Source organism: Hyperolius riggenbachi, chromosome 5 (genome assembly GCF_040937935.1).
Source record: "Hyperolius riggenbachi isolate aHypRig1 chromosome 5, aHypRig1.pri, whole genome shotgun sequence".
Taxonomy (NCBI): domain Eukaryota; kingdom Metazoa; phylum Chordata; class Amphibia; order Anura; family Hyperoliidae; genus Hyperolius; species Hyperolius riggenbachi.
In genome coordinates this window covers 188,931,317-188,956,697 of record NC_090650.1, presented here as the reverse complement: position 1 = coordinate 188,956,697, position 25,381 = coordinate 188,931,317, and the positions used below count along the sequence as shown (strand labels likewise).

Genomic DNA, 25,381 nt, shown 5'->3' with positions numbered 1-25,381 from the left:
AAAAAGTATACCAAAAATTAATACACGAAAAATGTTTTTGTGAAGAATTGTACATCACATTTATATTTAGCTTAATTTTACACATATGAAACATGATATATATCTAATAATCCCTAAGAGTGCTTTACATACAGTGATACATTACCATTTTATTTACTGATATATGTACACCTTTGTTTATTTTTTTCTGTAATAAATATATTGGATATTATATTGGTATGCTATAAATACATTATTTGTAATACTAAAAATTATTCAGAAGAGGCACGTGGATTCCTGCAGTCATCGTAAAGGTATTTTAAGCTGTATGAAACAAACATATTACCATAAACTGACCTGATATTTATCATTAAAGATATATAGGCATTTCAACACAATGTTATACTATTCTTGAATTTATCATATCAGTATTTAACAAATAGCAGAAAAATGTCTACAGAATTACCTTTACATACTAAAAGTACCTCGGTCATATTTATCTGACAAGTTTTTGAACTTGTATGTGCTTACCTGTAGCATCACTCGATCTTAGCTTCTCCAATTCTTCTGCATCCATGCAGATTCCTTGTCCTCTTGTAAGTGCATGGAGGGGTCTGGGCTCTCCTGGTTTTACTTGGCAACTGAGTCCTTTTCCACACCTTGCAGTGTATACTCCACACTGCTCTCCACGTTTCAGTGCACAAGTTAAACAGCACCCACAGCCTGGTTCTCGTGCCAGCTCTGGGCATTCAGCAGGTACTTGTGGACAGAGAGCTAATTTTTCTTCCGTACACTGAGCACAGTGCAATGGTTCTGCCACTGCAATGACTACTGCTATAAAAAGCAGGGAGGCTGGTAACAGCCAAGCACAAGGATTGACTTCTCTAGCCATTAGCCTGATGGGATGACTTCTTTTACAGCTGTATACTCAGTGAGCTTTGCCTAAGACTGTTAAAATAGCTAGGTGATGAGAAGTCTCTGAAACTCTCTCAAGAAAGCTTCCTAAATAGTTGTGTGTCAGCTCCTCTCTTCATATATACAATGCATATCCGGGGGCCCAAAAGCATTAATCTTTTACCTCAGATTAATAATTAGCCTGAAGAATTATTTGTAAAACACACTGTGATTGTAACTGCAATGTCTTTGCTTTGGGTGGTCACTACGCCCCCTGTAACCTTCCCTTTATACTGTTGCCTAACAGTGACACGTAACTGCCCATATCTGCACACAGCAAGTTTAGTTGTCAAAACAAAGCCTGAGAAAAAATGTAACGAACTTAGTTTGATTTACAACTTCCTGAATAACAAGGAAATTACATTCCATCAACCTTAGCCCCCCTTACAAATGTTCCAAAGTCACCTTATCCAGGCAATGACAGGCTAGATCTGCTTTAGATAAGAAAGGGCACTGGTTTCAAGCTAAAGTTTTTTTTTTTTTCTTCAGAGGATGTGTTTGAAGTGGCATGAATAGATAATAAACATATGACGTCCGGCTGCTGTATTAACTTGTTTTGGCCAACTGCAAATTCTTTCCTAATCTTCCTACGTAACTGAAGTGTTAATGTGTAATAGTCATGTAAAACAGGTGTACTCTGGAGTCTGGAGAAAAAAATAAAATTAAAAAAAATGTACATTGTCAAGGTTTTCAGCTAGATGATTACATTTCTGTTATTTAGTATTCCTTGTACAGACATATATGTTGTCTTATTTATTAAATAAGATTCTGATTCCTTGTTATATGGGCTCCAATTTCACTGTAATTTGTTGTCATCGATACCTTAGCACCTAAGTAATCACTGCTGTATTCCAAGTTTATTTTATTATAATCTATTAGTTATTAACGTTACTAGCAACTGTTATGCTATCAACATTCTGTGCCAGCAACAATGTTGCTAGCAACAGATGCTTCCTATTAATTTATATTATTTGCAACAAGTTTAGTCATCCAATAATAATTACACTAAGGCCTCAATTCACTAAGCTTTATCAAACACTTTATCAAACGTTTGATAATTTACCTCATGAGTAAAATCTAATTTTCAATTCACTAAGGTGTTCTAGATTTATTGAACATTTTATCGATAAAACATTCGATAAATATACTAACACCTTAGTGAATTCAAAATTAGATTTTACTCATTTGGTAAATTGTCAAATGTTCGATAAAGGGTTTGATAAAGCTTAGTGAATTGAGGCCTAACAGGACTGAAAAAGTACTATTAAAAATAAGTTAACCATACTGGCTATTGAGATGGGACTTAAGTCAGACATACAATATAAGATATAGTAATCGATCCCTGCCACCTAGCACCATTGAATATTAGATCAAATCTTAGCAGGCCTAGTTCTGTCCACTGCACTGTCACCCCATTAGCTTTCAATGTCTCAGTGCAGGATGAAGTATTGCAGCCAAGGCTTGAGTCACACATCAACAATGTAGAAAAGGAACTCCACAGGCTTCAAACTTTCGTTTGTAGTTTATTCGAGCTTGGACACATACATGTTACGGGTCACCAGACCCTTCCTCAAGTCAGGTGACCCGTAACATGTATGTGTCCAAGCTCGAATAAACTACAAACGAAAGTTTGAAGCCTATGGAGTGCCTTTTCTACATTGTTGGAGTTTGATGGATAGCAGGAGTGGTGTACCTACAGGAAAAGTGCACCGGCAAGTGCTACCTTATTTAGGTGGCTGGACTGAATTCCAAGGTGATTATTGAATTGAGTCACACATCAGCCTGCCCCCCACCAATGTCATTCTCCAAAGAGAGAACAGCCTTTTTCAGACAAAATAATCACACATCAATTCAGAAGTTTACCAAGTTTTTAGTAAATTTTGTTAAATACAACTTTTTTAAAAATAAAATGTAACATCTAATCTATGATACATGTCTTATTGTGTATATCCCTACCTTTATAAAGCACAGTGCCCAGGTACAGAATACATTTTGATAGTTATGAACAGCATGCTGTGCAGTATTAGAGTGACTCTAATGAGTGGATTATTAGAGTGACTAAAGTGACTTGTCTAGCATGTTGTTAGCTGTGATACCTGTGGAAAGAATGCGATTAGCTAAGTTGTGGAAGTTAATACTGACAGGTATCTGGTGTTCACCTAGGTAACCCACAAGAAATCATGGACTCTTTGCTACAAAAAGAGACCAGATTGTAGCCCATGGGCTTACCCTGCCAGAAGTAGAGGGATCAAATGAGCATGCTATGGAGACAAAGCACAATAGAATCAGATTTGGTCCGCACCAATGGAAAGTGTGACATGCTGGATCCACCCTGAAGCCACAGGGGTTGGTCACAGTCCATCAGATGCAGGAAGTATCTACCCCAAAACCATAATCTTAATTTAATTCTTCTTAAAAGCATGCAAAATGATTGACATCTTCAGGATACAATTAAATGCATGGCCGGTATGCCAGGCACAATACCGTGCATCTCTCTCACCCGGCATACTATACCATGCTTTCAATTGTATCCTGAAGAAGTCAATTATTGCACATGATTTGAAGAAAAGATAAATAAAGATTATCATTTTAGATACTTTTTTTAGGTGCAGATCCTTACTGCAACTTATAGATGGAGGCAGAGAGCAGGCTGTGGACAGGAAAAGGCAGACGCATAGTTGATGGGCAGGCGGAGGTCACGGCAGGCAGAGGTCATGGCAGGCAGCAAGCAAAATGTAGTTTGTGAGCAAGAAAAAGTTAGGGTATGAAGCTGGCACGGAAGGTATGTGGATCTTCCCCTGCCCGCCGCTGCACACACACTGTTATTGAAGCTGGAGGGGAGCGCAGAGCCCGAGGTGAGGGAGAGGGGGACCGTCCCCCCTCTCCGCCGAGTGTGGCCATGGCTTTCCCCTCATGCTGTGACCCCTTCAGCCCCCCAAAATGGCCCTGAGCGGGCCCCAGGGGGGGCACTCAAGGGGCCCCAGTGGGTCTTAGTTATGCCCCTGGCTGGGCCCCTGCAAGGCTCCTGCATGATGCAGAGTAAACATCTTAAGGAGACTGGAGATTCCGCCACTGCTGCAACTGAAGCTCAGACTGCAGCCATTACAAAGAAGCGTAGCAGGCGAGTGCAGACAATGGCAGTGCAGAGAGAGGAGAATCATGCTTCCCTCCTTGAAGTCCTCACAAAACTTGATGCCAAACTTTCTGCCAAGATTGACAAGATCCACTCGGACACTGGCCTGATCCGGCAAGACCTTCATAAAGATCTGAAGCCACCTGACAGAGTTTGAGGAGAGAACGGCTGATGATGTGGCCTCTCACTCCACTAACATCCACATGCTGATGTAAAGAATGCGCAGTCTGGAGACCTGGGCGGAGGATGCCGAAACCCGTTGTCGGCGCAACAACCTCCGAATCATCGGACTCCTAGAGGGGGCAGATACAACTGCATACATTGAGGCCCTACTTTGGAAGCTGCTCTCGGAGGCCAACTTTTCTCAGCAGTGTGTAGTGCAGTGGGCCCATAGAATGCCACCAGGGAAGCTCCCATCTGGAGAATGGCTGAGGCCTTTCACCTTCAGGTTCCTCAATTTCTGTGACCGTGACCTGGTGCTGCGAGAAGCCCACCGTGTGGGGAATCTAAAGCTGTACAACGGGAAGCTCATTATTTTCCCAGATTTTACAGCTGAAACCCAGCGCCTCCACAAATCTTTCGAAGCTGTCAGAGCAAAGCTGCAGGACAAAGGAATTAAATATGCTACTATTTTCCAGGCAAGATTGAGAGTGCAGGATGGCGAAACCACCTGCTTCTTCTCTACTCCAGAGGAGGCTGCTTCATGGTTGAAGGCCCTACGATAAGTACTATTCATTATTGTTATACCATGTTTGCTATTGGGAATGAGCACTGTTGGCTAGCTACCTCTGATAAGTTGGCCTGCTGGGACAGTTCTTTTGTTATGCTGTGACACCGGGGAGGATAACCCACTTGCCCTCTGCTGCGCTGAGTGTTCTGTTGGTCATATTCTGACTATGGACATGTGACTAGAGATGGCTCAAACCTCCGATTTTAGGTTCGCTTACATCGAACACAAACTTCCACAAAAGTTTGCATTTGCGCGAACCATGCGAACTGCAATAGACTTCATTGGGCAGGCGAACTTTCAAAACTACAAACACTAATTCTGGCCACAAAAGTGATGGAAAAGATGTTTCAAGGTGTCTAACACCTGGAGGGGGGCATGGCAAAGTGGGATACACACCAAAAGTTCCAGGGAAAATTACGGATTTGACACACAGCAGGGTTTTAAGGGCAGAAATCACATTGCATTGCTAAATTGGAGGCATAAAGTGCTTTAAAACATCTTGCGTGTGTATACATCAATCAGGTACTGTAATTAGTGTACTGCTTCACACTGACAGACCAAACTCACTGTGTAATGCACCGTAAACAGCTGTTTGTGTAGCGATGGCCAAGCTGAACTGGTGTGCACCATGGCGAGAGTGCAGGCGATGGCGGTTTTCAAGCTCATATGGTCGGGCTTAGGTAGCTCAATGACAGAACATCAGTGACTGTCCAGCTGATCGAAATTGGTCTGTCCACAATGAAGCAAAAACCTTATTATCTTGGGTCAGGTGTGCCCCAGAACACACTCATATAGCCAGGCATTTCTTCATTGTGATACGCAAGCCCCTTCACCACGGCAAGGTAATGATCACGAAGGGGAATTGACACATGTACATGCCTATTGTTTTGTTGTTGCAGCCGCAGTGCAGCCAGAAAAATTAGGCAGGCATGTACACACACCAGAAAAAAATATTGGTTTTGTCTTAAAAGTTCAGGAATCCACCTGGAGTCCTGGACCCTGTTGGTGGTGGCGGAGAAGGCAGTCAAGCGGCCTGCAGGCAGAGATGCTGTCTTAGTCTTGAGGTAGGCAGCAGCGGCCAGCAGGCAGGTGGAGATGCTGTGTGGGGACTAACTTAGTCTTCGGGCGGGCAGTAGCCCTCCGGGATCCATGCCTCATTCATTTTGATAAAGGTGAGGTAATGAACACTTTTTTGACCTAGGCGACTTCTATTCTAACTGACAATACGTCCAGCTGCGCTGAAGGTCCTTTCTGACAGGACGCTTAAGGCAGGGCAAGACAGAAGTTGGATGGCAAATTACGACAGCTCTGGCCACAGGTCAAGCCTGCGCACCCAGTAATCCAGGGGTTCAACGTTGCTCAGAGTGTCTATATCCATACTTTAGGCCAGGTAGTTGGCTACCTGCTGGTCGAGGCATTGGTGGAGGGTGGATCCGGAAGGGCTAAGGTGAGGCATTAGACTAAAGAATGTCTGCATGTCCGACATCACCATGAGATCGCTAGAGTGTCCTGTCCTTGCCTGCATGGACATGGGAGGAGGAGGAAGATTACTGGCAGTGGCACCTTTATTCCGTTGTGCTGTGACATCACCCTTAAATGCACTGTAAAGCATACTTGCCAGCTTGTTGTGCAAGTGCTGCGTCCTTTCTGCCTTCTGGAAATTTGGTAACATTTCCGCAACTTTGTGCTTATACCGAGGGTCTAGTAGCATTGCCACCCAGTACAGGTTATTTCCCTTGAGTTTTTTTATACGGGGGTCCCTCAACAGGCTGGACAGCATGAAAGACCCCATCTGCACAAAGTTGAATGCCAACCTACTCTCCATCTCCTCTTGCTCTTCCTCAGTGATGTCAGGTAAGTTCTCCTCCTCCGCACAGCCACAAACAATACCATGGGAAATGTAAGCAGAACAAACCCCCTGCGATGCCTGCTGCGGTTGTTCTTCCGCCTCCTCATAAAAAAAAAATACCTTCCTCATCTGACTCCTCTTCCCCAGAAGACTCATCCTCCTGCCCCTCCTCCCCCCTCCGCTGTGCTGCTGCAGGTGTTGATGACAAATCTTGTTCTGGTTGTGATGGTTCCAACAACTGTTCCCCCTCTTCCTGTTCACGCTCCTCTACAGCTTGATCCACCACTCTACACACGGCACACTCCAGGAAGAAAGCATATGGGATCAAGTTGCTGATGGCCTTCACTGCGACTCACCAGGTTTGTCACCTCCTCAAACGGATGCATGAGCATGCAGGCATTGTGCATGAGTGTCCAGTACCTTGACAATGAAATCCCCAGCTCCCCAGAGCCTGACCTTTGACCGTAGGTGTACAGATAGTTGTTGATGGCTTTCTCCTGTTGTAGCAGGCGGTCAAACATGAGGAGCGTTGAATTCCAGCGAGTCGGGCTATCGCAAATCGAACGTCTCACCTGCAAGTTGTTTTTCCACTAAATATCAGCCAAGCGCTCCATGGCAGTGTAGGAACGCCTGAAATGCCCACACACCTTCCTGGACTGCTTTAGGACCTCCTATAAGCCTGGGTACTTAGACATTAGATTCAGCACATGTGCCATTCAGGGTACATGTGTCAACTTTCCCAAACTCAAAGCCAAAATGAGATTGCTGCTATAGTCACACAAAACGTTGCCGATCTCCAGTTGGTGTGGGGTCAGCCACTAATCCACCTGTTTGTTAACAGCAGCCAGGAGAGCTGCTCCAGTGTGACTTTCGGTTTGGAGGCAAGACATGTCCAAGATGGCGTGACACCGTCGTACCTGGCATGTAACATAGGCCCTGGGGAGCTGGGGGTGTGTAGTTGGAGAGGAGATCGCAGCACCAGTACAGTAGCACTACCACTGAGCCAAGAAGGAGGAGGGCGACAGCGAAGAGGATGTAGCAGGAGGAGGAGGAGAAGGAGAAGAGGTTGCAGCAGGCCTGCCTGTAAGCCATGGAGGTGTCACAACTAGGTCCCAATGTGCCATATAAGTAATGTACCTGCCCTGACCGTGCTTTGCAGACCAGGCATCCGTGGTCAGATGGACCATTGACCTAACGCTGTGTGCCAGAGATAGCACCACTTGCCTTTCAACATCATGGTACAGTTTGGGTATCGCCTTTTTTGAGAAATAATTGCGGCCTGGTATCTTCCACTGCGGTGTCCCAATCGCCACAAATTTTCGGAAGGCCTCAGAGTCCACCAGCTGGTATGGTAACTGCTGGTGAGCTAACAGTTCCGCCAAGCCAGCTGTCAGGGGGTGACTGGTAGACATTGGATTCTTCCGCTCAAATATTTCCTTCACTGACACCTGGCTGCTGTGGGCAGAGGAGCAGGAACCGCTCAAGGTGAGAGGCGGAGTGGAGGAAGGTGACTGTGAAGGTGCAAGGGATAAAGCGGCTGAAGATGCTGCACCTGAAGGAGGAAGAGGAGGCGGAGGGTGGCTTTGCTGTTGTGTGCTGATTTTCCTCAGGTGGTCATCCCATTGCCGTTTGTGCTTTTTCATCATGTGCCTTCATAAGGCAGTTGTCCCTACGCGGGTGTTGTCCTTTCCACGGCTCAGTTTTTGGTGGCAGAGAGTACAGATGGCATCGCTGTCATCTGAGGCAGAAACACAAAAAAATTTACACACCGCTGAGCCCTGGGATGATAGCACTGTGGTGGTGGCGTCAGCAGCTGACATTGAAGGGCATGTTGGCTGGCTGTTCATAGGTAGCGATACATGCCGCTGGACACTGCCACGAGATGACGAGCTCCCCCTGCTTCTTTCAGCAACTCGTCTCCTCCTACTCCTCTCTGACTCCCCTCTCTGAACTGTCCCCCTGTTCATTTCCTCTATTGGGAACCCACGTGACATCCATGGCAGTATCATCATAATCATCATCATAATCATCCTCCACAGCTTTGCTTGTATCAGACACCTCAAAAACTGCACCAACAACAGGTACTTCATCATCCTCATCCTAACTCAGACATATGAGGTGGTGTAACTTGCTTAGCGCCTTCATCTTGTTGTAACAATAATGGCTATGAATCAGTAGAGATGGCCCAAATGGCCACTTCCGTGGTTCGCGATCGCGGCGAACCGGGAACTTTCCGGAAGTTCAGTTCGCCCCCATAGTGCACCATTAGGGTCAACTTTGACCCTCTACATCACAGTCAGCAGGCACATTGTAGCCAATCAGGCTACACTCCCTCCTGGAGCCACTCCCACCCTTATAAAAGCCATTATACTCACTCGTGTGCCTGCAGTAAATAGAGAAGGGACAGCTGCTGCAGACAGAGCAGACTCTCATAGGGAAAGATTAGTTAGGCTCTTGTAGGCTTCTTAGCTTGCTCCTTGCAGATTCTTAGGGCCCTTTTACACTTAATAAGTTGCACTCAGTTAAAACAGAAAGAAAACTGATTTTCAAAGTAATGCCCATGTTTCCCTATGGCACCTTTCACACTTAACACGTTTTAACTGAAATCTTCTTCCAAATGCACTGCTATTGAAAAACGCGTACCAAAGCGCACTAACACATACTATCGCATACTAACGCATACCAACTGATTAAGTGTAAACGGAGCCTTATTGCTAAAATAGCACCCCACAACAGCTCTTTTGAGGGCTAATCTTGTTCTTGTGATCTATTTTTTTTTCTGTGTGTGTCCCACTGACACTTGTGTTTCATAGACAGTCTTGATAATTCATACTGTGTGTGTGCCACTGCCAGCCAGGCCCAGCACATTCAGTGACTACCTGTGTGTGTGAAAGGCAGCTGCGCATTGTAATACCCAGTACTGCATATACCTACCTACCTGTTGTTCACAGTGCACCCACTTACCTACGTGAGTTGCGCGCACGCAGTGTCACTGTGCCTGTCCGCTACCTGTCTGTGTGTGACAGGTGCACATTGTAATACCCATCATTGCATATACCTACCTACCTGTTGTTCACAGTGCACCCACCTACCTACGTGAGCGCACGCAGTGTCACTGTGCCTGTCTATTACCTGTCTTTGTGTGACAGGATGACATTGAAATACCCTTAACTGCATATACCTACCTACCTACCTGTTGTTTACAGTGCACCCACCTACCTACGTGAGCGCATACAGTGTCACTGCGCCTGTCCGCTGCCTGTCTGTGTGTGACAGGTGCACATTGCAATACCCAGTACTGCATATTGTTGCAATCCACACCCATCTATCCTTCATCCACGCCAATCCAAGCATCGTTGACTTATATATCAGGTTGCAATAACATTGCCTGAGTCATTGGAAGAGGCAGGTCCACATAGAAAGAAAAGGAAGTGATTTGAGTAAAGGGAAACAACAACAAACAACAACAACATCACTTGTGCTCCTGGCCCCGCTGACGCTACCGGAATTCCGGATTCCTGCTACTACTGGCCATAGCGTGGAGGCGTTTAAGCAGAGATACCATCTCCAGGACATGGTGACATACACCTAGAGTGTGACAAGTTTTATTGACATTTATATTGTGTACGTTTATTTTATATCTTGCGAAAGAGTGATTAAAAAGGTTAATGCACCAGAGAGCGCTCCTTTCCTTTTCCTGTTTTGTTCTCTACCAGTACTGCATATACCTACCTACCTATTGTTCACAGTGCACCCACCCACCTACCTACGTGAGTTGAGAGCACGCAATGTCACTGTGCCTGTCCGCTACCTGTCTGTGTGTGACAGGTGCACATTGTAATATTCATCACTGCATATACCTACCTACCTGTTGTTCACAGTGCACCTACCTACCTATGTGAGTTGACCGCACGCAGTGTCATTGTGCCTGTCCGCTACCTGTCTGTGTGTGTGCGACAGGTGCACATTGTAATACCCATTACTGCATATACCTACCTACATGTTGTTCACAGTACACCCACCTACCTACGTGAGCGCACGCAGTGTCACTGTGCCTGTCTGTCTGTGTGATAGGTGCACATTGTAACACCCATTGTCATAGACCGCACGGGCCGGTCCTTGATCGGGTAAATCACTCAGAGTCAGAACCTCGGTCTCATTGTCGCTTTGCGCATAGATGTCCATATGTGGATTCGCAGTCTATGAACCGACTAGCCGAGAGGAGCGTCCTGACTCCAAAGGATTCACCACATATGTACAATTTAAAAGCTTGCCACAACCTGTGAGTCAGCACAGGACTGTAAATATTTTAGCACACTGCGAACAATGTAAGTTAACGCTTAGGCCCTGTTTACACTTAATCAGTTGCTCTCAGTTATAAGCAAAATGTCAACTGATTTTCAAAGTAAGTATGTTTTCCTATGGCACCTTTCACACTTAACACGTTTTAACTGAAATCTTTTTCACAATGCACTGCTATGGAGAAGAAAAAAAAAACTTGTACCAACTGATTAAGTGTAAACGGGGCCTTAGCTGTATGCAGGGATTGGCGCCAGACCTTTTTATCTGTGCCCCATTCAAGCATACGAGTTATAAATACAAGGTACTCTAGAACACAAGGTAACGTTTTCAGAGGAGTAAGTACGATTGTGTATGTTTAGCAACCGGTCATAACCGCTAAACGATTGTTAAACGTTTAATAATAAAAATGCATTACACACATTTACATACACTAATTAACATATCCACATAAACCTTAAAATAAAAGAGAATAATTGTGAAAGGTTTACTTAGCCGAAATGCAGTCTGTGTGGGGATATTTCCTTCTGGGAAAATAAATTCAAACTCCTTAGTTCAGAATCATAGGCCTTTAGGTGTATTTTGTAATCCAAGCAGATGTTACAGTCCCAAGATGGCTACTAACCACATGGTCCTCTGGTTAGCAGCAGGCTCTCGTGAAGATGGGATTTGGAGGACTGAAGTCCGCCTGCTGGCAATGTGCTTTTGATGAAGCTGGTTTGGGGGTGTGGCAACGCCTGCCCCCTCTGAATTACCCACCAATGACAGTCCACCTCCTCCTAGGAGGATTTTGACCTTAAAGGATACCCCAACTGAAATGTGACATAATGAGATAGACATGTGTATTTACAGTCCTAGTACACAAATAACTATGCTGTGTTCCTTTTTTTCTTTCTCTGCCTGAAAGAGCTAAATATCAGGTATGTAAGTGGCTGACTCAGTCCTGACTCAGACAGGAAGTGACTACAGTGTGACCCTCACTGATAAGAAATTCCCCTTTTTTATCTCTTTCTTGCTCTCAGAAGCCATTTTCTGCTAGAAAAGTGTTTTATAGTTGTAATTTCTTATCAGTGAGGGTCACACTGTAGTCACTTCCTGTCTGAGTCAGGACTGAGTCAGCCACTTGCATACCTTATATTTAACTCTTTCAGACAGAGAAAGAAAAAAAGGAACACAGCATAGTTATTTGTGTACTAGGCACTGTACATACACATGTCTATCTCATTATGTCACATTTCAGTTGGGGTATCCTTTAAATGGTAAAATACTGTAACTTATAAACTATGCATGTCATATTTGGGTGGATAGCAGATTCATAATTGTCAGAAAATACCGATTAATATGACATCTCGCATGAGTGCGTTAGGCTGACCGGGCCCCAAGGAGGGTCGTACACCAATAACCGGACAAGTTATTGTTATGAATTTTATATCAGCACATTGGGCAGATTTTAACGAATAAGACTATATTAATTTCATAGCTGTGCTATACACGGTTTTCATTTAACAGACTGAAATCAAAACTCATATGCATTTAAACCTGTTCCCCAGCGGTGCCTCTGTGTCTGAGCCCTTCAATGGACCCCTGTGGAGCTAGCTTCCCCTGGATGAAATGACCTGTTGGTGCTCAGTTAGCAGCTGAGAGTGACAAGCTACAACACCCTTTGATGTATTGCACCCAGATTCTGGCTAGGTTTCACACCTCTAAGTCCCTGGCCAGCAAGGAATTCTTTTGAACAAGTTAATTGTGGGTGATGGGTTTGCTTTCACTCAAAGAGAAGGAAAAGACATCTGTTGTACATTTAAAAAGAAAAAATGTCGTTCCGCTCTGCTTTGCGGAACGATACAGAATTGCTAATCGTCTTGATTTCGGTATCATTCATGACACCCATCACTGCATATAACTACCTACCTGTTGTTCACAGTGCACCCACCTACCTACGTGAGTTGAGCGCATTCAGTGTCACTGTGCCTGACCGCTACCTGTCTGTGTGTGACAGGTGCACATTGTAATACACATCACTGCATTTACCTACCTGTTGTGTTCAGTGCACCCACCTCATCACTGCATATACCTACCTGTTGTTTCAGTGCACCTACCTACCTACGTGAGTGCACGTACTGTGATATACCACTCCATGCATACCTGTTAACTGCACCTGTGTGACTGCACATTGTATTAGTCAAGTCAGTGCATACCTTTTACTTCATCCTCCCCGATATTGACACAACGGACAAAACAGGCAGAGGTAGAGGCAGACCCAAAGGAAGGCCACCCGGCAGGTCTGTGCGAGGTCGTGTTGATGTGATTTCATGTGGCCCTCGACCAAAGCACAGTGCTCAGAAGAAGGCACGTCCCATCAACTCCCAAGATTGTCAGGACGTGGTTGACTATTTAACACAGAATACCTCATCTTCCGCAGCCACCAGCGCAGTTGCATTTGACACTTCGCAGGAGTTAGTTGGTGGGGAATTAACTGATTCACAGCCATTATTGTTACAACCAGATGAAGGCGCTAAGAAAGTTACACCACCTCATATGTCTGAGTTAGGCAGCGACACTATGGACGTAACGTGTGAAGATGATGAAGTACCTGCTGTTGGTGCAGTTTATGAGGTGTCTGAGGGAAGCGAAGCTGGGCAGGATGATTATGATGATGACGATGATACGGATCCCACGTATGTTCCCAATAGAGGAGATGAACAGGGGGACAGTTCAGAGGGGGAGTCAGAGAGGAGTAGGAGGAGACGAGTTGCTGAAAGAAGCAGGGGGAGCTCGTCATCAGAAACAGCTGGTGGCAGTGTCCGGCACCATGTATCGCCACCTATGGACAACCAGTCAACATGCCCTTCAACGTCAGCTGCTGATGACACCATATTGCCATCGCCCCAGGGGGGCTCAGCGGTGTGTACATTTTTTCATGTGTCTGCCTCAGAATGGAGCAATGCCATCTGTTGTCTCTGCCTCCAAAAATTGAGCCGTGGAAAGGCCAACACCCGGGTAGGGACAACTGCCTTACTAAGGCACATGGAGAAAAAGCACAAACTGCAATGGGAAGAGCACCAGAGGAAAAGCAGCACACAAAAGAAAAGCCACCCTCCTTCTCCTCTTCCTCCTTCAGGTGCAGCATCTTCAGCCGCTTTATCCCTTGCACTTTCACAGCCACCCTCCTCACACTCCACCTCTGACCTTGAGCGGTTCCTGCTCCTGTGCCCATAGCAGCCAGGTGTCTGTGAAGGAAATCTTTGAGCGGAAGAAGCCAATTTCTGCCAGTCACCCCCTTGCCTGGTGTCTGACAGCTGGCGTGGCGGAACTGTTATCTCGCCAGCTGTTACCCTACCAGCTGGTGGACTCTGAGGCCTTCCGAAAATTTGTGGCGATTGGGACACCGCAGTAGAAGATACCAGGCCGCAATTATTTCTCTAAAAAGGCGATTCCCAAACTGTACCGTGAAGTTGAGAGGCAACTGGTGTCATCTCTGGCATACAGAGTTGGGTCAAGGGTCCACCTGACCATGGATGCCTGGTCTGCCAAGCACGGTCAGGGCAGGTACATTACTTACACAGGCCATTGAGTCAACCTGGTGACCGATGGCAAGCAGGGAGTATGTGGCTGTGCAGCGGATCAACTTGTGACACCTCCACGGCTTGCAGGCAGGCCTCCTGCCACCTCCTCTCCTCCTGCTACATCCTCTTCGCTGTCGTCATTCTCCTCCTCTTTGGCTGAGTGGCAGTTCAACTCTACTGGTGCTGCGATCTCCTCTCCAGCTACACAGCCCCAGCTCCCCAGGGCCTATGCTGCATGCCAGGTACAACGGTGTCACGCCATCTTAGACATGTCTTGCCTCAAAGCGGAGAGTCACACTGGAGCAACTCTCCTGGCTGCTCTTAACAAACAGGTGGATCAGTGGCTGACCCCGCACCAGCTGGAGATGGGCAACGTGGTGTGTGACAATGGCAGCAATCTCATTTCCACCTTGAATTTGGGAAAGCTGACACATGTACCCTGCATGGCACATGTGCTGAATCTAGTCATTCAAAGATTTGTGTCAAAGTACCCAGGCTTAGAGGATGTCCTGAAGCAGGCCAGGAAGTTGTGTGGGCATTTCAGGTGGTCTTACACGGCCATGGCATGCTTTGCGGTCATTCAGCGTAGAAACAAGTTGCCGGTGAGACGCCTGATTTGCGATAGCCCGACTCGCTGGAATTTGATGTCGGACATGTGGACATTCTTTAGTCAAACGCCTCACCTTAGCCCTTCCGGATCCACCCTCCACCAACGCCTGGATCGGCAGGTAGCTGATTACCTGGCCTTAAGTGTGGATGTAGACACTGTGAGCAGCGATGAACCCTTGGACTACTGGGTGCGCAAGCTTGACCTGTGGCCAGAGCTGTCCCAATTTGCCATCCAACTTCTGTCTTGTATAATAGCAAATATAACGGCGCCAAGGGACAATGGAACCGCCGCTGAGAAGAATGAGAAGAACAATGTCCAAAAGTTCAGAAGTCAGGCATACATCAAAGGTCAGCGCAGGTTTAGAAAGTCATTATATGTAGGGAATGATAAATTCTTCACCACAATATATCAAATGCTCAGAGGTAGGTATCCGCCAAACATCAAAACTAGAAAAGGCTTACCAGCTCCCAACAACCCACATTATAAGGTTTTAAAATGGCTCAGGTCACAGATAACGTCCAGGGAACATCAGACGTCATGAAGATCCAGTGGACATCTGTATGGAGGTAAAGTTTCAGGAATTTATATAGGAAAACAAAAATGGCAATATCTAAGCGTAACCCGTTTATTTAGATAACATTTCTTTAAAAGGCAGTAGATATAAAAACAATAACTCACATACGGGGCCCATAAACAGGGAACCCCGGAAGATTAGCGCGCATGTAATGGTCAATCGTAGATCAATAGACAATGGTGCCGCCTGTTACCTACCCGACCGGTTTCGCAGTCTTGCGTCATCAGGGGAGAAAAAAGCAACTTCTGTCTTGCCCTGCCTCAAGCGTCCTTTCAGAAAGGACCTTCAGTGCAGCTGGAGGCATTGTCACTGAGAAGAGAAGTCATCTATGTCACAAAAGTGTTCAGGACCTCACCTTTATCAAAATGAATGAGGCATGGATCCCAGAGGCCTACTGCCCGCCCCAAGACTAAGTCAGTCCCCACACACAGCATCTCTGCCCCCACGCTGTGTGACTGCCTTCCCCAAGACTAAGTCGCTCCCCACACAGCACCTCTGCCCGCAGGCTGCTTGACTGCCTTCTCCACCACCACCAACAGGGTCCAGGACTCCAGATGGATTCCTGAATTTTTAAGGCCGCTGGTAGCAGCGGCCGCTATAATAATTTTTCTGGTGCGTGTACATGCCTGCGTAATTTTTGTGGCTGCACTGCAGCTGCAACAACAAAACAAAAGGCATGTACATGTGCCAGTTCCCCTTCGTGATCATTACCTTGCCGCCTTGCCGCGGTGAAGGGGCTTGCGTATCACAATGAAGCAATGACCGATGGCTATATGAGTGTCTCGGGGGAGGGGGGGGGGTCGCACACCCAAGATAATAAGGGTTTTGCTGCATTGTGGACAGACCAAATTTGATCAGCTGGACAGTGACTGTTGTTCTATCGTTGAGCTTGAGCTACCACAGCCCGGCGACCATATAGGCTTGAAAACCGCCACGGCCTGCACTCTAGACATGGTGCGCATTGGCATCTATCCCACTCTGCCATGCCCCCCTCCAGGTGTTAGACCCCTTGAAACATCTTTTCCATCACTTTTGTGGCCAGCATAAGTGTTTCTAGTTTTCAAAGTTCGCCTCCCCATTGAAGTCTATTGCGGTTTGCAAAAGTTTGCATGAACCGAACTTTTGCGGAAGTTCGCGAACCTGGTTCTTGAACCGAAAATCGGAGGTTCGGGCCATCTCTAATCAAAAGTGATCAAAACTCACAGCACAATTAAGATCAATTGCTGCTGTCACCTCAGATGAGCAGAATCACTGATCTGAGGTAAAGTAGCAATTGTAAAGATAGTAAGTGTCTTTATTTAAAAACTTTTAATGAATGACAACTGCCATTGGCTTTGGCAGGTGTCATTCAGCAATCGGGCACTGTAATTGGTTTTGGGAAGAGTTCTTCCCATTCCCCAATCACTGGGCAGAGGGGTGTGCAAAGTGCACTGTGATTGAGTTTGGGAATGGTAGTTCCATTCCTCAATCCCCAGGCACTCAGGCAGAAGAAGGAGAGGCTAGACTGGGGAAATTGCCACACACGGACAGCCATATGGAGCACATTAGCACACCAGAGAATGGATGATACATTAGGATAAAAGGGAAAGGGAGGGAGGAAAGCCTAGACTGAGGACATTGCTGCACACAGCCAGCCATACGGAGCATGGGGACAGAGGAGCACACAAGGGGGACAGAGGAGGATGAAAGGAGGTCAGAGGACCCAGGCGGATAGAGGAGGACACAAGGGGGCAGAGGAGGACACAAGAGGGACACAGGAGGACACAAAGGCGACACAGGGGGACACAAAAGGTATAAAGGGGGGACAGAAGAGGTACACAAGGGGGACATAAGGTACAAGAGGAACATATTAATGGGGGGGATTTGGGGGGAGAAGATGCACAAGACGCCCCTGCACTATGGACGCACCAGGTTTAGTATATTTTTTTTCCTGGTTTTTGTCCTAACCTAGTTGCATCTTATGGTCAGGAGCATATTTATGGTCTGAAAAATATGTTTGGTTTGGTTCAGGCAGAACCAAGTAATAGTAATATTTGAGAAAAAATTGGAGAGCTCCATGGGCTATCCCATAATGACCACACAGGCTCTATCTAAAAGGCAGTCCACTGAGCTAGAAGCCATTTCACTTTACCATGTTCTAGTAAACAGGTCATTGTTTCTGCTGCTGGTGTGTGTGTGTAATTGGGTGCAGAGGCTTTTTGTTAATGTAGGATTATCAATGATAGTGTACAGCCTGTGTCGCTAAACACTTACCATTATTTTTTTGTTGTTTATGATGCCATAAAAGATCCACAGCCTGCACAGGTGCATACTGTCTTCTTTATAATACAATCCCTGCAGTGGCGTAACTTAGGAGCTGTGGGCCCCGATGCAAGTTTTACATTGGAGACCCCCAAGCACTCTGTACATAACAATTGATACGGCGCACTAAAACCTGCCAATGGCAACTACAGTGTCAGAGGTGCAAGAAGGGAATGGGAAGCAGTTTGTTAAAGGATACCAGAAGTGACATGTTGTTATGATCACGTCTGCAGCATGTACTGCTGGCTGCAGTTTTACTGAAGACAAGCAGTTTTTGATGTCATTACATGCATTTGCTTGCATAGTTTGGTTTGCACTCAAACTAGTTGCTGATTCCATCTGCAGTGGCTCTGCAGTTCTGGCCAGCTCAGGATTGAATAATTACCATTCACCTGTGTGGGAATCTGCATGTCTACTCCCATTGGATGACCTCAGTATAAAGATCTGCTTCCTGCAGGGCTCCTCAGGCTATCATAGTTTCAGATCAGTCTGTTACTCTGCCTGGGCCCCCTTCACTCCTAGATGTCGTGTGGACTGCACTGACTCCTGCAAAGGGGTCAGTGAGTCCTTCTAAGTCCTGTTCTGTTTATCAGTAATTGTTACTTTGCTAGTCTTGCATCATATATCGGTTCATCGCCAATATATACGCATACTAGCGTGTTTGTTATTTTCCTTGTATTCGTGTTACGTTAATACATCAGTGTCGCTGATATATACGTACTCGAACTGTTTATATCCTGTGTTTAGTCAGTCAGTTTCCAGCACGTTTTGGTAGGTTGCGCGCAGGGCCGGCCCGCTCATGAGGCGGGGTGAAACTTTTGCCTCAGGCGGAAAATTTCCAGGGGCGGCATCCGCCCGTCCGTGCGGGGAGCCGGCCGCAGAGCTGGAGGGGTAGCTGGCAGGACGGGGGTATTGGGCCTAGCGGCGGGGAGGGGGGGTCGGACCCCCCCCTCCCTCGCCTGGGTCCCCCGTCCTCCGCTCCCCTCCAGCCTTACATAGAAGCAGCCGCTATTTGTAAGAGGCACGGGCGGGGAGGACTCACCTCTTCCTCGATCCAGCGTGCGCTCCACTGACGTCACTTCCTGCAACGCTGCAGGAAGTGACGTCAGTGGAGCGCACGCTGGGAAGAGGTGAGTCCTCCCCGCCCGTGCATCTTACAAATAGCGGCTGCTTCTTCTATGTAAGGCTGGAGGGGAGCGCAGTTCGGGGGACCCAGGCGAGGGAGGGGGGGTACGACCCCCTCCCCGCCGCTAGGCCCAATACCCCCGTCCTGCCAGCTACCCCTCCAGCTCGGCGGCCCCCCAGAGCGCCCAAAACGGGGGGGGGGGTGGCGGCGGAAATTTTTTTTTTGCCTCAGGCGGCAAAAAGTCTAGGGCCGGCACTGGTTGCGCGTATCGTGATCACCCGTGCTTAGCTAGTTTAGTCTTGTTCCTTGTCCTGCTCCAGTTCTTAGTTTGTGTTCCTTGCTTATGTCATATTTCGGTTTATTGCCGATATATACATATGTCAGTCAGTCGTTTGTAGTTTTATTGATAGCTGTAATCGTAGTACGCTAGGGAATCATACCTATTGTATATTTGTGGGTATTACGTCTGCCTTCTTTGACTCTATTTCCCAACTATTCTGCCCTGTCCTTGTGAGGCACGCCACCACTGCAATCGCATTAGCTGCCTCATTCCAGTCTCTCTTGTTATGGACGCTTGCTGTCACTTAAGCAGTGATTAGTCCAGCAAGTGTTCACTCTGTTACCTGTCCTGATCTTCTGAGTTCTGGTTTATGCGCTCAGCGCTACCTTGCGCTGAGCCACTATAGTAAAAGGATTGTTTGTGGCTGTTCGGATCTACGCCTGCTCTGTGCGCCACATCTCCTGTCAGTCAGTCCTCTCCTTCACTAAACTGGGGATATCCTGGTTCCTTGTGCTAGCGTGTGTACCTCCTTCACGTCAGGATATACACCACGTGCTGACTGTGGAGAATATACCACCAAGCGTAACACATGTGACATGATGAGATAGACATGTGTATGTACAGTGCCTAGCACACAAATAACTATACTGTGTTCCTTATTTTCTTTCTCTGTCTGAAAGAGTTGAATATCAGGTATGTAAGTGGCTGACTCAGTCCTGACTCAGACAGGAAGTGACTACAGTGTGACCCTCACTGATAAGAAATTCCAACTATAAAACTTTTTCTAACAGAAAATGGCTTCTGAGAGCAAGAAAGAGATAAAAAGGGGAATTTCTTATCAGTTAGGGTCACACTGTAGTCACTTCCTGTCTGAGTCAGGACTGAGTCAGCCACTTACATACCTGATATTTAACTCTTTCAGGCAGATAAAGAAAAAAAGGAACACAGCATAGTTAATTGTGTGCTAGTAAATACACATGTCTATCTCATCATGTCACATGTCACTTCGGGTATCCTTTAATGATTACCACTATTCAAAGTATCTATAGAAGTGATTATTATGAACACAGGACCAATAGAGAGCTAAAACTGAAGTTCAGGGAGGGCCCTTCGGGGCCCCTCTGGCCCAAGGGCCCCGATGCTGTCGCAACCTCTGCACCCCCTATTGCTATGCCCCTAAATCACTGTCATCATTGTTGCCTTTTGCAGTCAATAAGGGCCCTTTTCCACTAGCGCGATTGCGTTTGCAGAATCACAAAATCGCAAACCGCTAGCGATTTTAAAATTGTTAGGGTTTGCTAAATAACATAGGAATCGCGGTAGGTCTTTTCCACTACCGCGATGCGATTTTTATAAAAGCGCGTTTGCACAGCGGAGCGATTTTTGCCGCGATTGTGATTCAATGAAAAAGATAAGAACGCATGAAAATCGCTGTGCCAATTGCTATAGAAAGTGATTTTAATGCGTTTTTTTACCCAGAAGCAATTTCTTTTCTTTTCTTTCTCTTCCTGTTCACGCCCACAGAAGAAGCAGCATGGCGTGGTTCACCACTGACGGGCTCTTAACCCAAATCCAGGCCCATCCATGCCTTTATCGGAAGGGGAGTGAGGAGTACAAGGACAACAAGAATGCACACATTGCCTGGATCGAGATTGCCACTGAATAGTTTGAAGGATGCTGGGATGATCTCACAAAAAAAGCTAAGGATTCTAAAAGTAAGAATATACATGTTGTTTTGTGTAAATACCATGCTATTTTATATGCCTTGCCTTTTTAATACTGTAATCTGCATGCGCTACCACATGGCCTGCTCCCCTGTGCTGCCACATGGCCTGCTCCTCTGTGTTAGGGTGGCCATCCGTCCGGATTTAGGCCGGACAGTCCGGATTTTGGAGTGCTTGTCCTCCGTCCGGCGCAAGGCAAGGAAGGACGGCCAGATGTCCTCCTTTTTGGATGCTGGGCTGTGTGTTTGGAGGGAGAGAGTGCAGAGAAGAGCACTGGGCACAGTGGGAAAGGGGGGACATCTCCCCCCCCCCCCTTTCCTCACCTTTGGGCTCCCCCTGCCTCGCTCTACCTTCTAGAACTAAAGTTTTGGGGTGACTGGCAGTGGGCAGGACTTACCTCTGCCTTGCTCCAAGTGCTGTGTACTAGTGATGTCCAGTTCATGAGTAGGTCCGCTGTCCCAGGCTGCATGAAGTCCTGGGAAACGTCCCGCTTTCAGCAGCGGGACATCCTGGCCTCGGGACTCTGGCCACTCTACTATCCTCATGTACTGGCAGCGGCGTCTATGGACGCCGTGCCAGTTCATTGCCCGCAGCCCCGCTCCAGCCTCCTTAGTCTTCCAGTGTCTGTTCCGACACCGGCAGGCGAGCAGGGCTATGGCAAGATGGCTGCCGAAGCCCTGTGCTGGAGACTATTTGTGTCTCCAGTACAGGGCTTCGGGCGCCATCTTGCCGTAGCCCTGTCAGCGCGGGAGACGAGCAGGAGGAAGGTGGTCCCGGGAGCAGCGCTCCAGAGGCCGGAGACTTCTGCCAGGTGAGTAAATGCTTTCTTTTCCAGGTGAAATTTGCTCCCAATACGTTTCTTTTGTGGTGAAATTTTTGCCCGCATTGCGTTTCTTTTGTGGTGAAATGTTTGCCCGTATTGCGTTTCTTTTCTGGTGAAATGTTTGTCAGCATTGCATTTTTTTTCTGGTGAAATGTTTGCCCGCATTGCGTGTCTTTTCTGGGGAAATGTTTCCCCGCATTGCGTTTCTTTTCTGGGGAAATGTTTGCCCGCATTGCGTTTATTTTCTGGAGAAATGTTTGCCCGCATTGCGTTAATTTTCTGGTGAAATGTTTGCCCGCATTGCGTTAATTTTCTGGTGAAATGTTTGCCCGCATTGCGTTAATTTTCTGGTGAAATGTTTGCCTGCATTGCATTAATTTTCTGGGACAGGGAGGGGGGTTTATTTTGTACTGACATGTTGCCCGCATTGCGTTTATTTTGTACTGTAATATTGCGGGAATTATCTTTCTCCTTTATAGTGTGCCACCTGGAGCAGCGGTGATTATAGGACACTGAGCGCAGTCTCACTTGATAAGTACTGTTTATTTTGTACTGACATGTTTGCCCGCATTGCGTTTATTTTCTGAGGAAATGTTTGCCCACGTTGCGTTTATTTTCTGGGGAAATGTTTGCCCGCATTGCGTTAATTTTCTGGTGAAATGTTTGCCCGCATTGCGTTAATTTTCGGGTGAAATGTTTGCCCGCATTGCGTTTATTTTGTACTGACATGTTGCCCGCATTGCATTTATTTTGTACTGACATGTTGCCCGCATTGCGTTTATTTTGTACTGCCATGTTTGCCCGCATTGCGTTTATTTTGTACTGACATGTTGCCCGCATTGCGTTTATTTTGTACTGACATGTTGCCCACATTGCGTTTATTTTGTACTGACATGTTTGCCCGCATTGCGTTTATTTTGTACTGACATGTTGCCCATTGCGTTTATTTTCTGGTGTCCAGGATAACTGTTACTGCATTTATTATTTAATGGTTAAAGATGGCTATGTTTGCTGCTTTGTGGTTACGTTATACTATTAGCATCACACAGTTTCTGCACACCTATGATGCAAAGTCTCGTTTGTCCACATCATGGCGTAAACACTGCTTTCTTATGCCTCGCTGTTACATCATTATGTTAGCTCCGCCCATACAATGTCATGGCCACACCCATTTTTCGGTCCCCCCCCCCCCCGGTCTTCAACACTGCGCACTCCTCAGTCCTCCCCACTTTTCGCCGCTGTGTGCGCCGCCCCCCTTCCCCCCTGCGCCCCCCTCCCTGTCCCAGGTTGGACCCACAAAAATCTGGTCACTCTATTCATGAGTCATTTGAGCCTGTTCTTTCCTGTGAGTTTAATGATCCGACTCATCCACTGAACCGAATCAGTTCAGTGGATGAGACAGGAACTGCAGGTGCACACTGTGATCAGCTGCAGTTCCTGTCTCATCCACTGAACTGATTCGGTTCAGTGGATGAGTCGGATCATTAAACTCACAGGAAAGAACAGGCTCAAATGACTCATGAACCGGACATCACTACTGCTTTGCCTTGGAAGGAGGCAGAGGTAAATTCCCCGCTGCCAGCCACCCCAAAACTTTAGTTCTAGAGGGTAGAGCGAGGAAGGGGAGCCCAAGGGTGAGGAAAGGGGGGGGGGAGATGTCCCCCCTTTCACACTGCTGTACAAACCGCTCTCCCTTCACTGAGCTCGCCCCTCCTGCCGGGGGACACCTAGGTAACTATTCTGGGGACACCTACAGACCTGGCTACATATACTTGGGACACCCATAGACCTGGCTAAATATACTGGGGACGCCTATAGACCTGGCTATATATACTGGGAACACTATACACCTGGCTATCTGTACAAGAGATGCCTATGCACTTGGCTAACTATTCTGGGGGAACCTAAAGACTTGGCTACATATACTGGGGACACCTATAGACCTGCCTAACTATTCCGGGGACACCTATACTCATGACTACTTATACTGGGGACACCTATAGACCTGGCTACCTATGCTGGGTGTACCTATTTTGGGGTTGCTGATACAGATTATCTGTATTTATGGGGAACCGCTGTTAACAGATTAAGGGCCTGATTCACAAAGCGGTGCTAACAGTTAGCACGCTGGTGAAAAGCCCTTTATCATGCCTAAACTCAGTTTAGGCATGATAAGTTTAGGTGTGATAAGTTTAGGTGTGATAAGTTTAGGCATAATAAGTTTAGGTGTGATAGGTTTAGGCGTGATAAGTTTAAGCACCAACTGGGTTAGCACCGCAGTGCACAACTGATCAAAAGTTTTGTGCTAGCAAAGTCTGGTGCACTTCGAATAGAGTTTAATGGTGCTGCTTTGCGTGCGGGACTTTGCGCGCTATCTACACTTATCTAAACTTATCACGCCTAAACTTATCACACCTAAACTTATCACACCTAAACTTATCACGCCTTAACTGGCTTTTCACCAGCGTGGTGCAATGGTTATCACGCCTAAAGTGTCTAACTGGGTTAGCACCGCTTTGTGAATCGAGCTCAGTACGATGTCCTCCTATTCAGGGTGTGATGTCCTCCTTTTTGGGGTTCTGCAAGTGGCCACCCTACTCTGTGCTGCCACATGGCCTTCTCCTGTGTGCTGCCACATGGCCTGCTCCCCTGTGCTGCCACATGGCCTGCTCCCCTGGCCTGCTCCCCTGTGCTGTCACATGGCCTGCTCCCCTGTGCTGCCACATGGCCTGCTCCCCTGGCCTGCTCCCCTGTGCTGCCACATGGCCTGCTCCCCTGTGCTGCCACATGGCCTGCTCCCCTGTGCTGCCATATGGCCTGCTCCCCTGTGCTGCCACATGGCCTGCTCCCCTGTGCTGCCACATGGCCTGCTCCCCTGTGCTGCCACATGGCCTGCTCCCTTATTCTGCCACATGGCCTGATCCCCTGTGTTGCAACATGGCATTTTTAACATAGTATTTGCAATGTAGTAATTACATTTTTTAATTTCAGTTGCAGATCTAAGGAGAAGATGGAAGTCAGTCCGCGACAACTATAAACGTGAATTTGAAAAACAAAGAGAAGAAGCGAAAAGTGGATCTGGCGCTTCGAAGAGAAACAAATACAAATATACAAAAATGATGGAATTCTATAGAGCAGTGCTGTCCAACTTCGCGGGCATGGAGGGCCGTTTTTTTTTCAGACCACATGGTGGAGGGCCGGCAGACCGACACAATCCCTCAAACCCGTCGACCCCTGCACTCAGATTGGCCGCAGATGTGCCCACAAAATGCATTCAGATTGGCCGCAGATATGCCCACAAAATGCACTCAGATTGGCCGCAGATGTGCCCACAAAATGCACTCAGATTGGCCGCAGATGTGCCCACAAAATATACTCAGATTGGCCGCAGAGGTAAAATGCACTCAGATTGGCCGCAGATGTGCCCACAAAA

General features: G+C 46.9%; 1 protein-coding gene and 1 long non-coding RNA gene across 2 annotated transcripts in view; one reads left to right on the top strand and one right to left on the bottom strand.

Moving 5' to 3' along the window:
* The window catches only part of IGFBP1 (insulin like growth factor binding protein 1), a 7,533-nt gene extending 6,245 nt beyond the window's left edge, over positions 1-1,288 (bottom strand). Inside the window, exon 1 of the mRNA XM_068236504.1 lies at positions 511-1,288. Within this exon, the coding sequence (XP_068092605.1) occupies positions 511-871 (361 nt within the window). The 5' untranslated portion in view covers positions 872-1,288. The remainder of the gene's footprint in view (positions 1-510) is intronic.
* The window catches only part of LOC137518527 (uncharacterized), a 26,026-nt gene extending 645 nt beyond the window's left edge, over positions 1-25,381 (top strand). Inside the window, exons 2-3 of the long non-coding RNA XR_011020843.1 lie at positions 20,926-21,116; positions 24,940-25,381. This is a non-coding gene — a long non-coding RNA (uncharacterized lncRNA). The remainder of the gene's footprint in view (positions 1-20,925; positions 21,117-24,939) is intronic.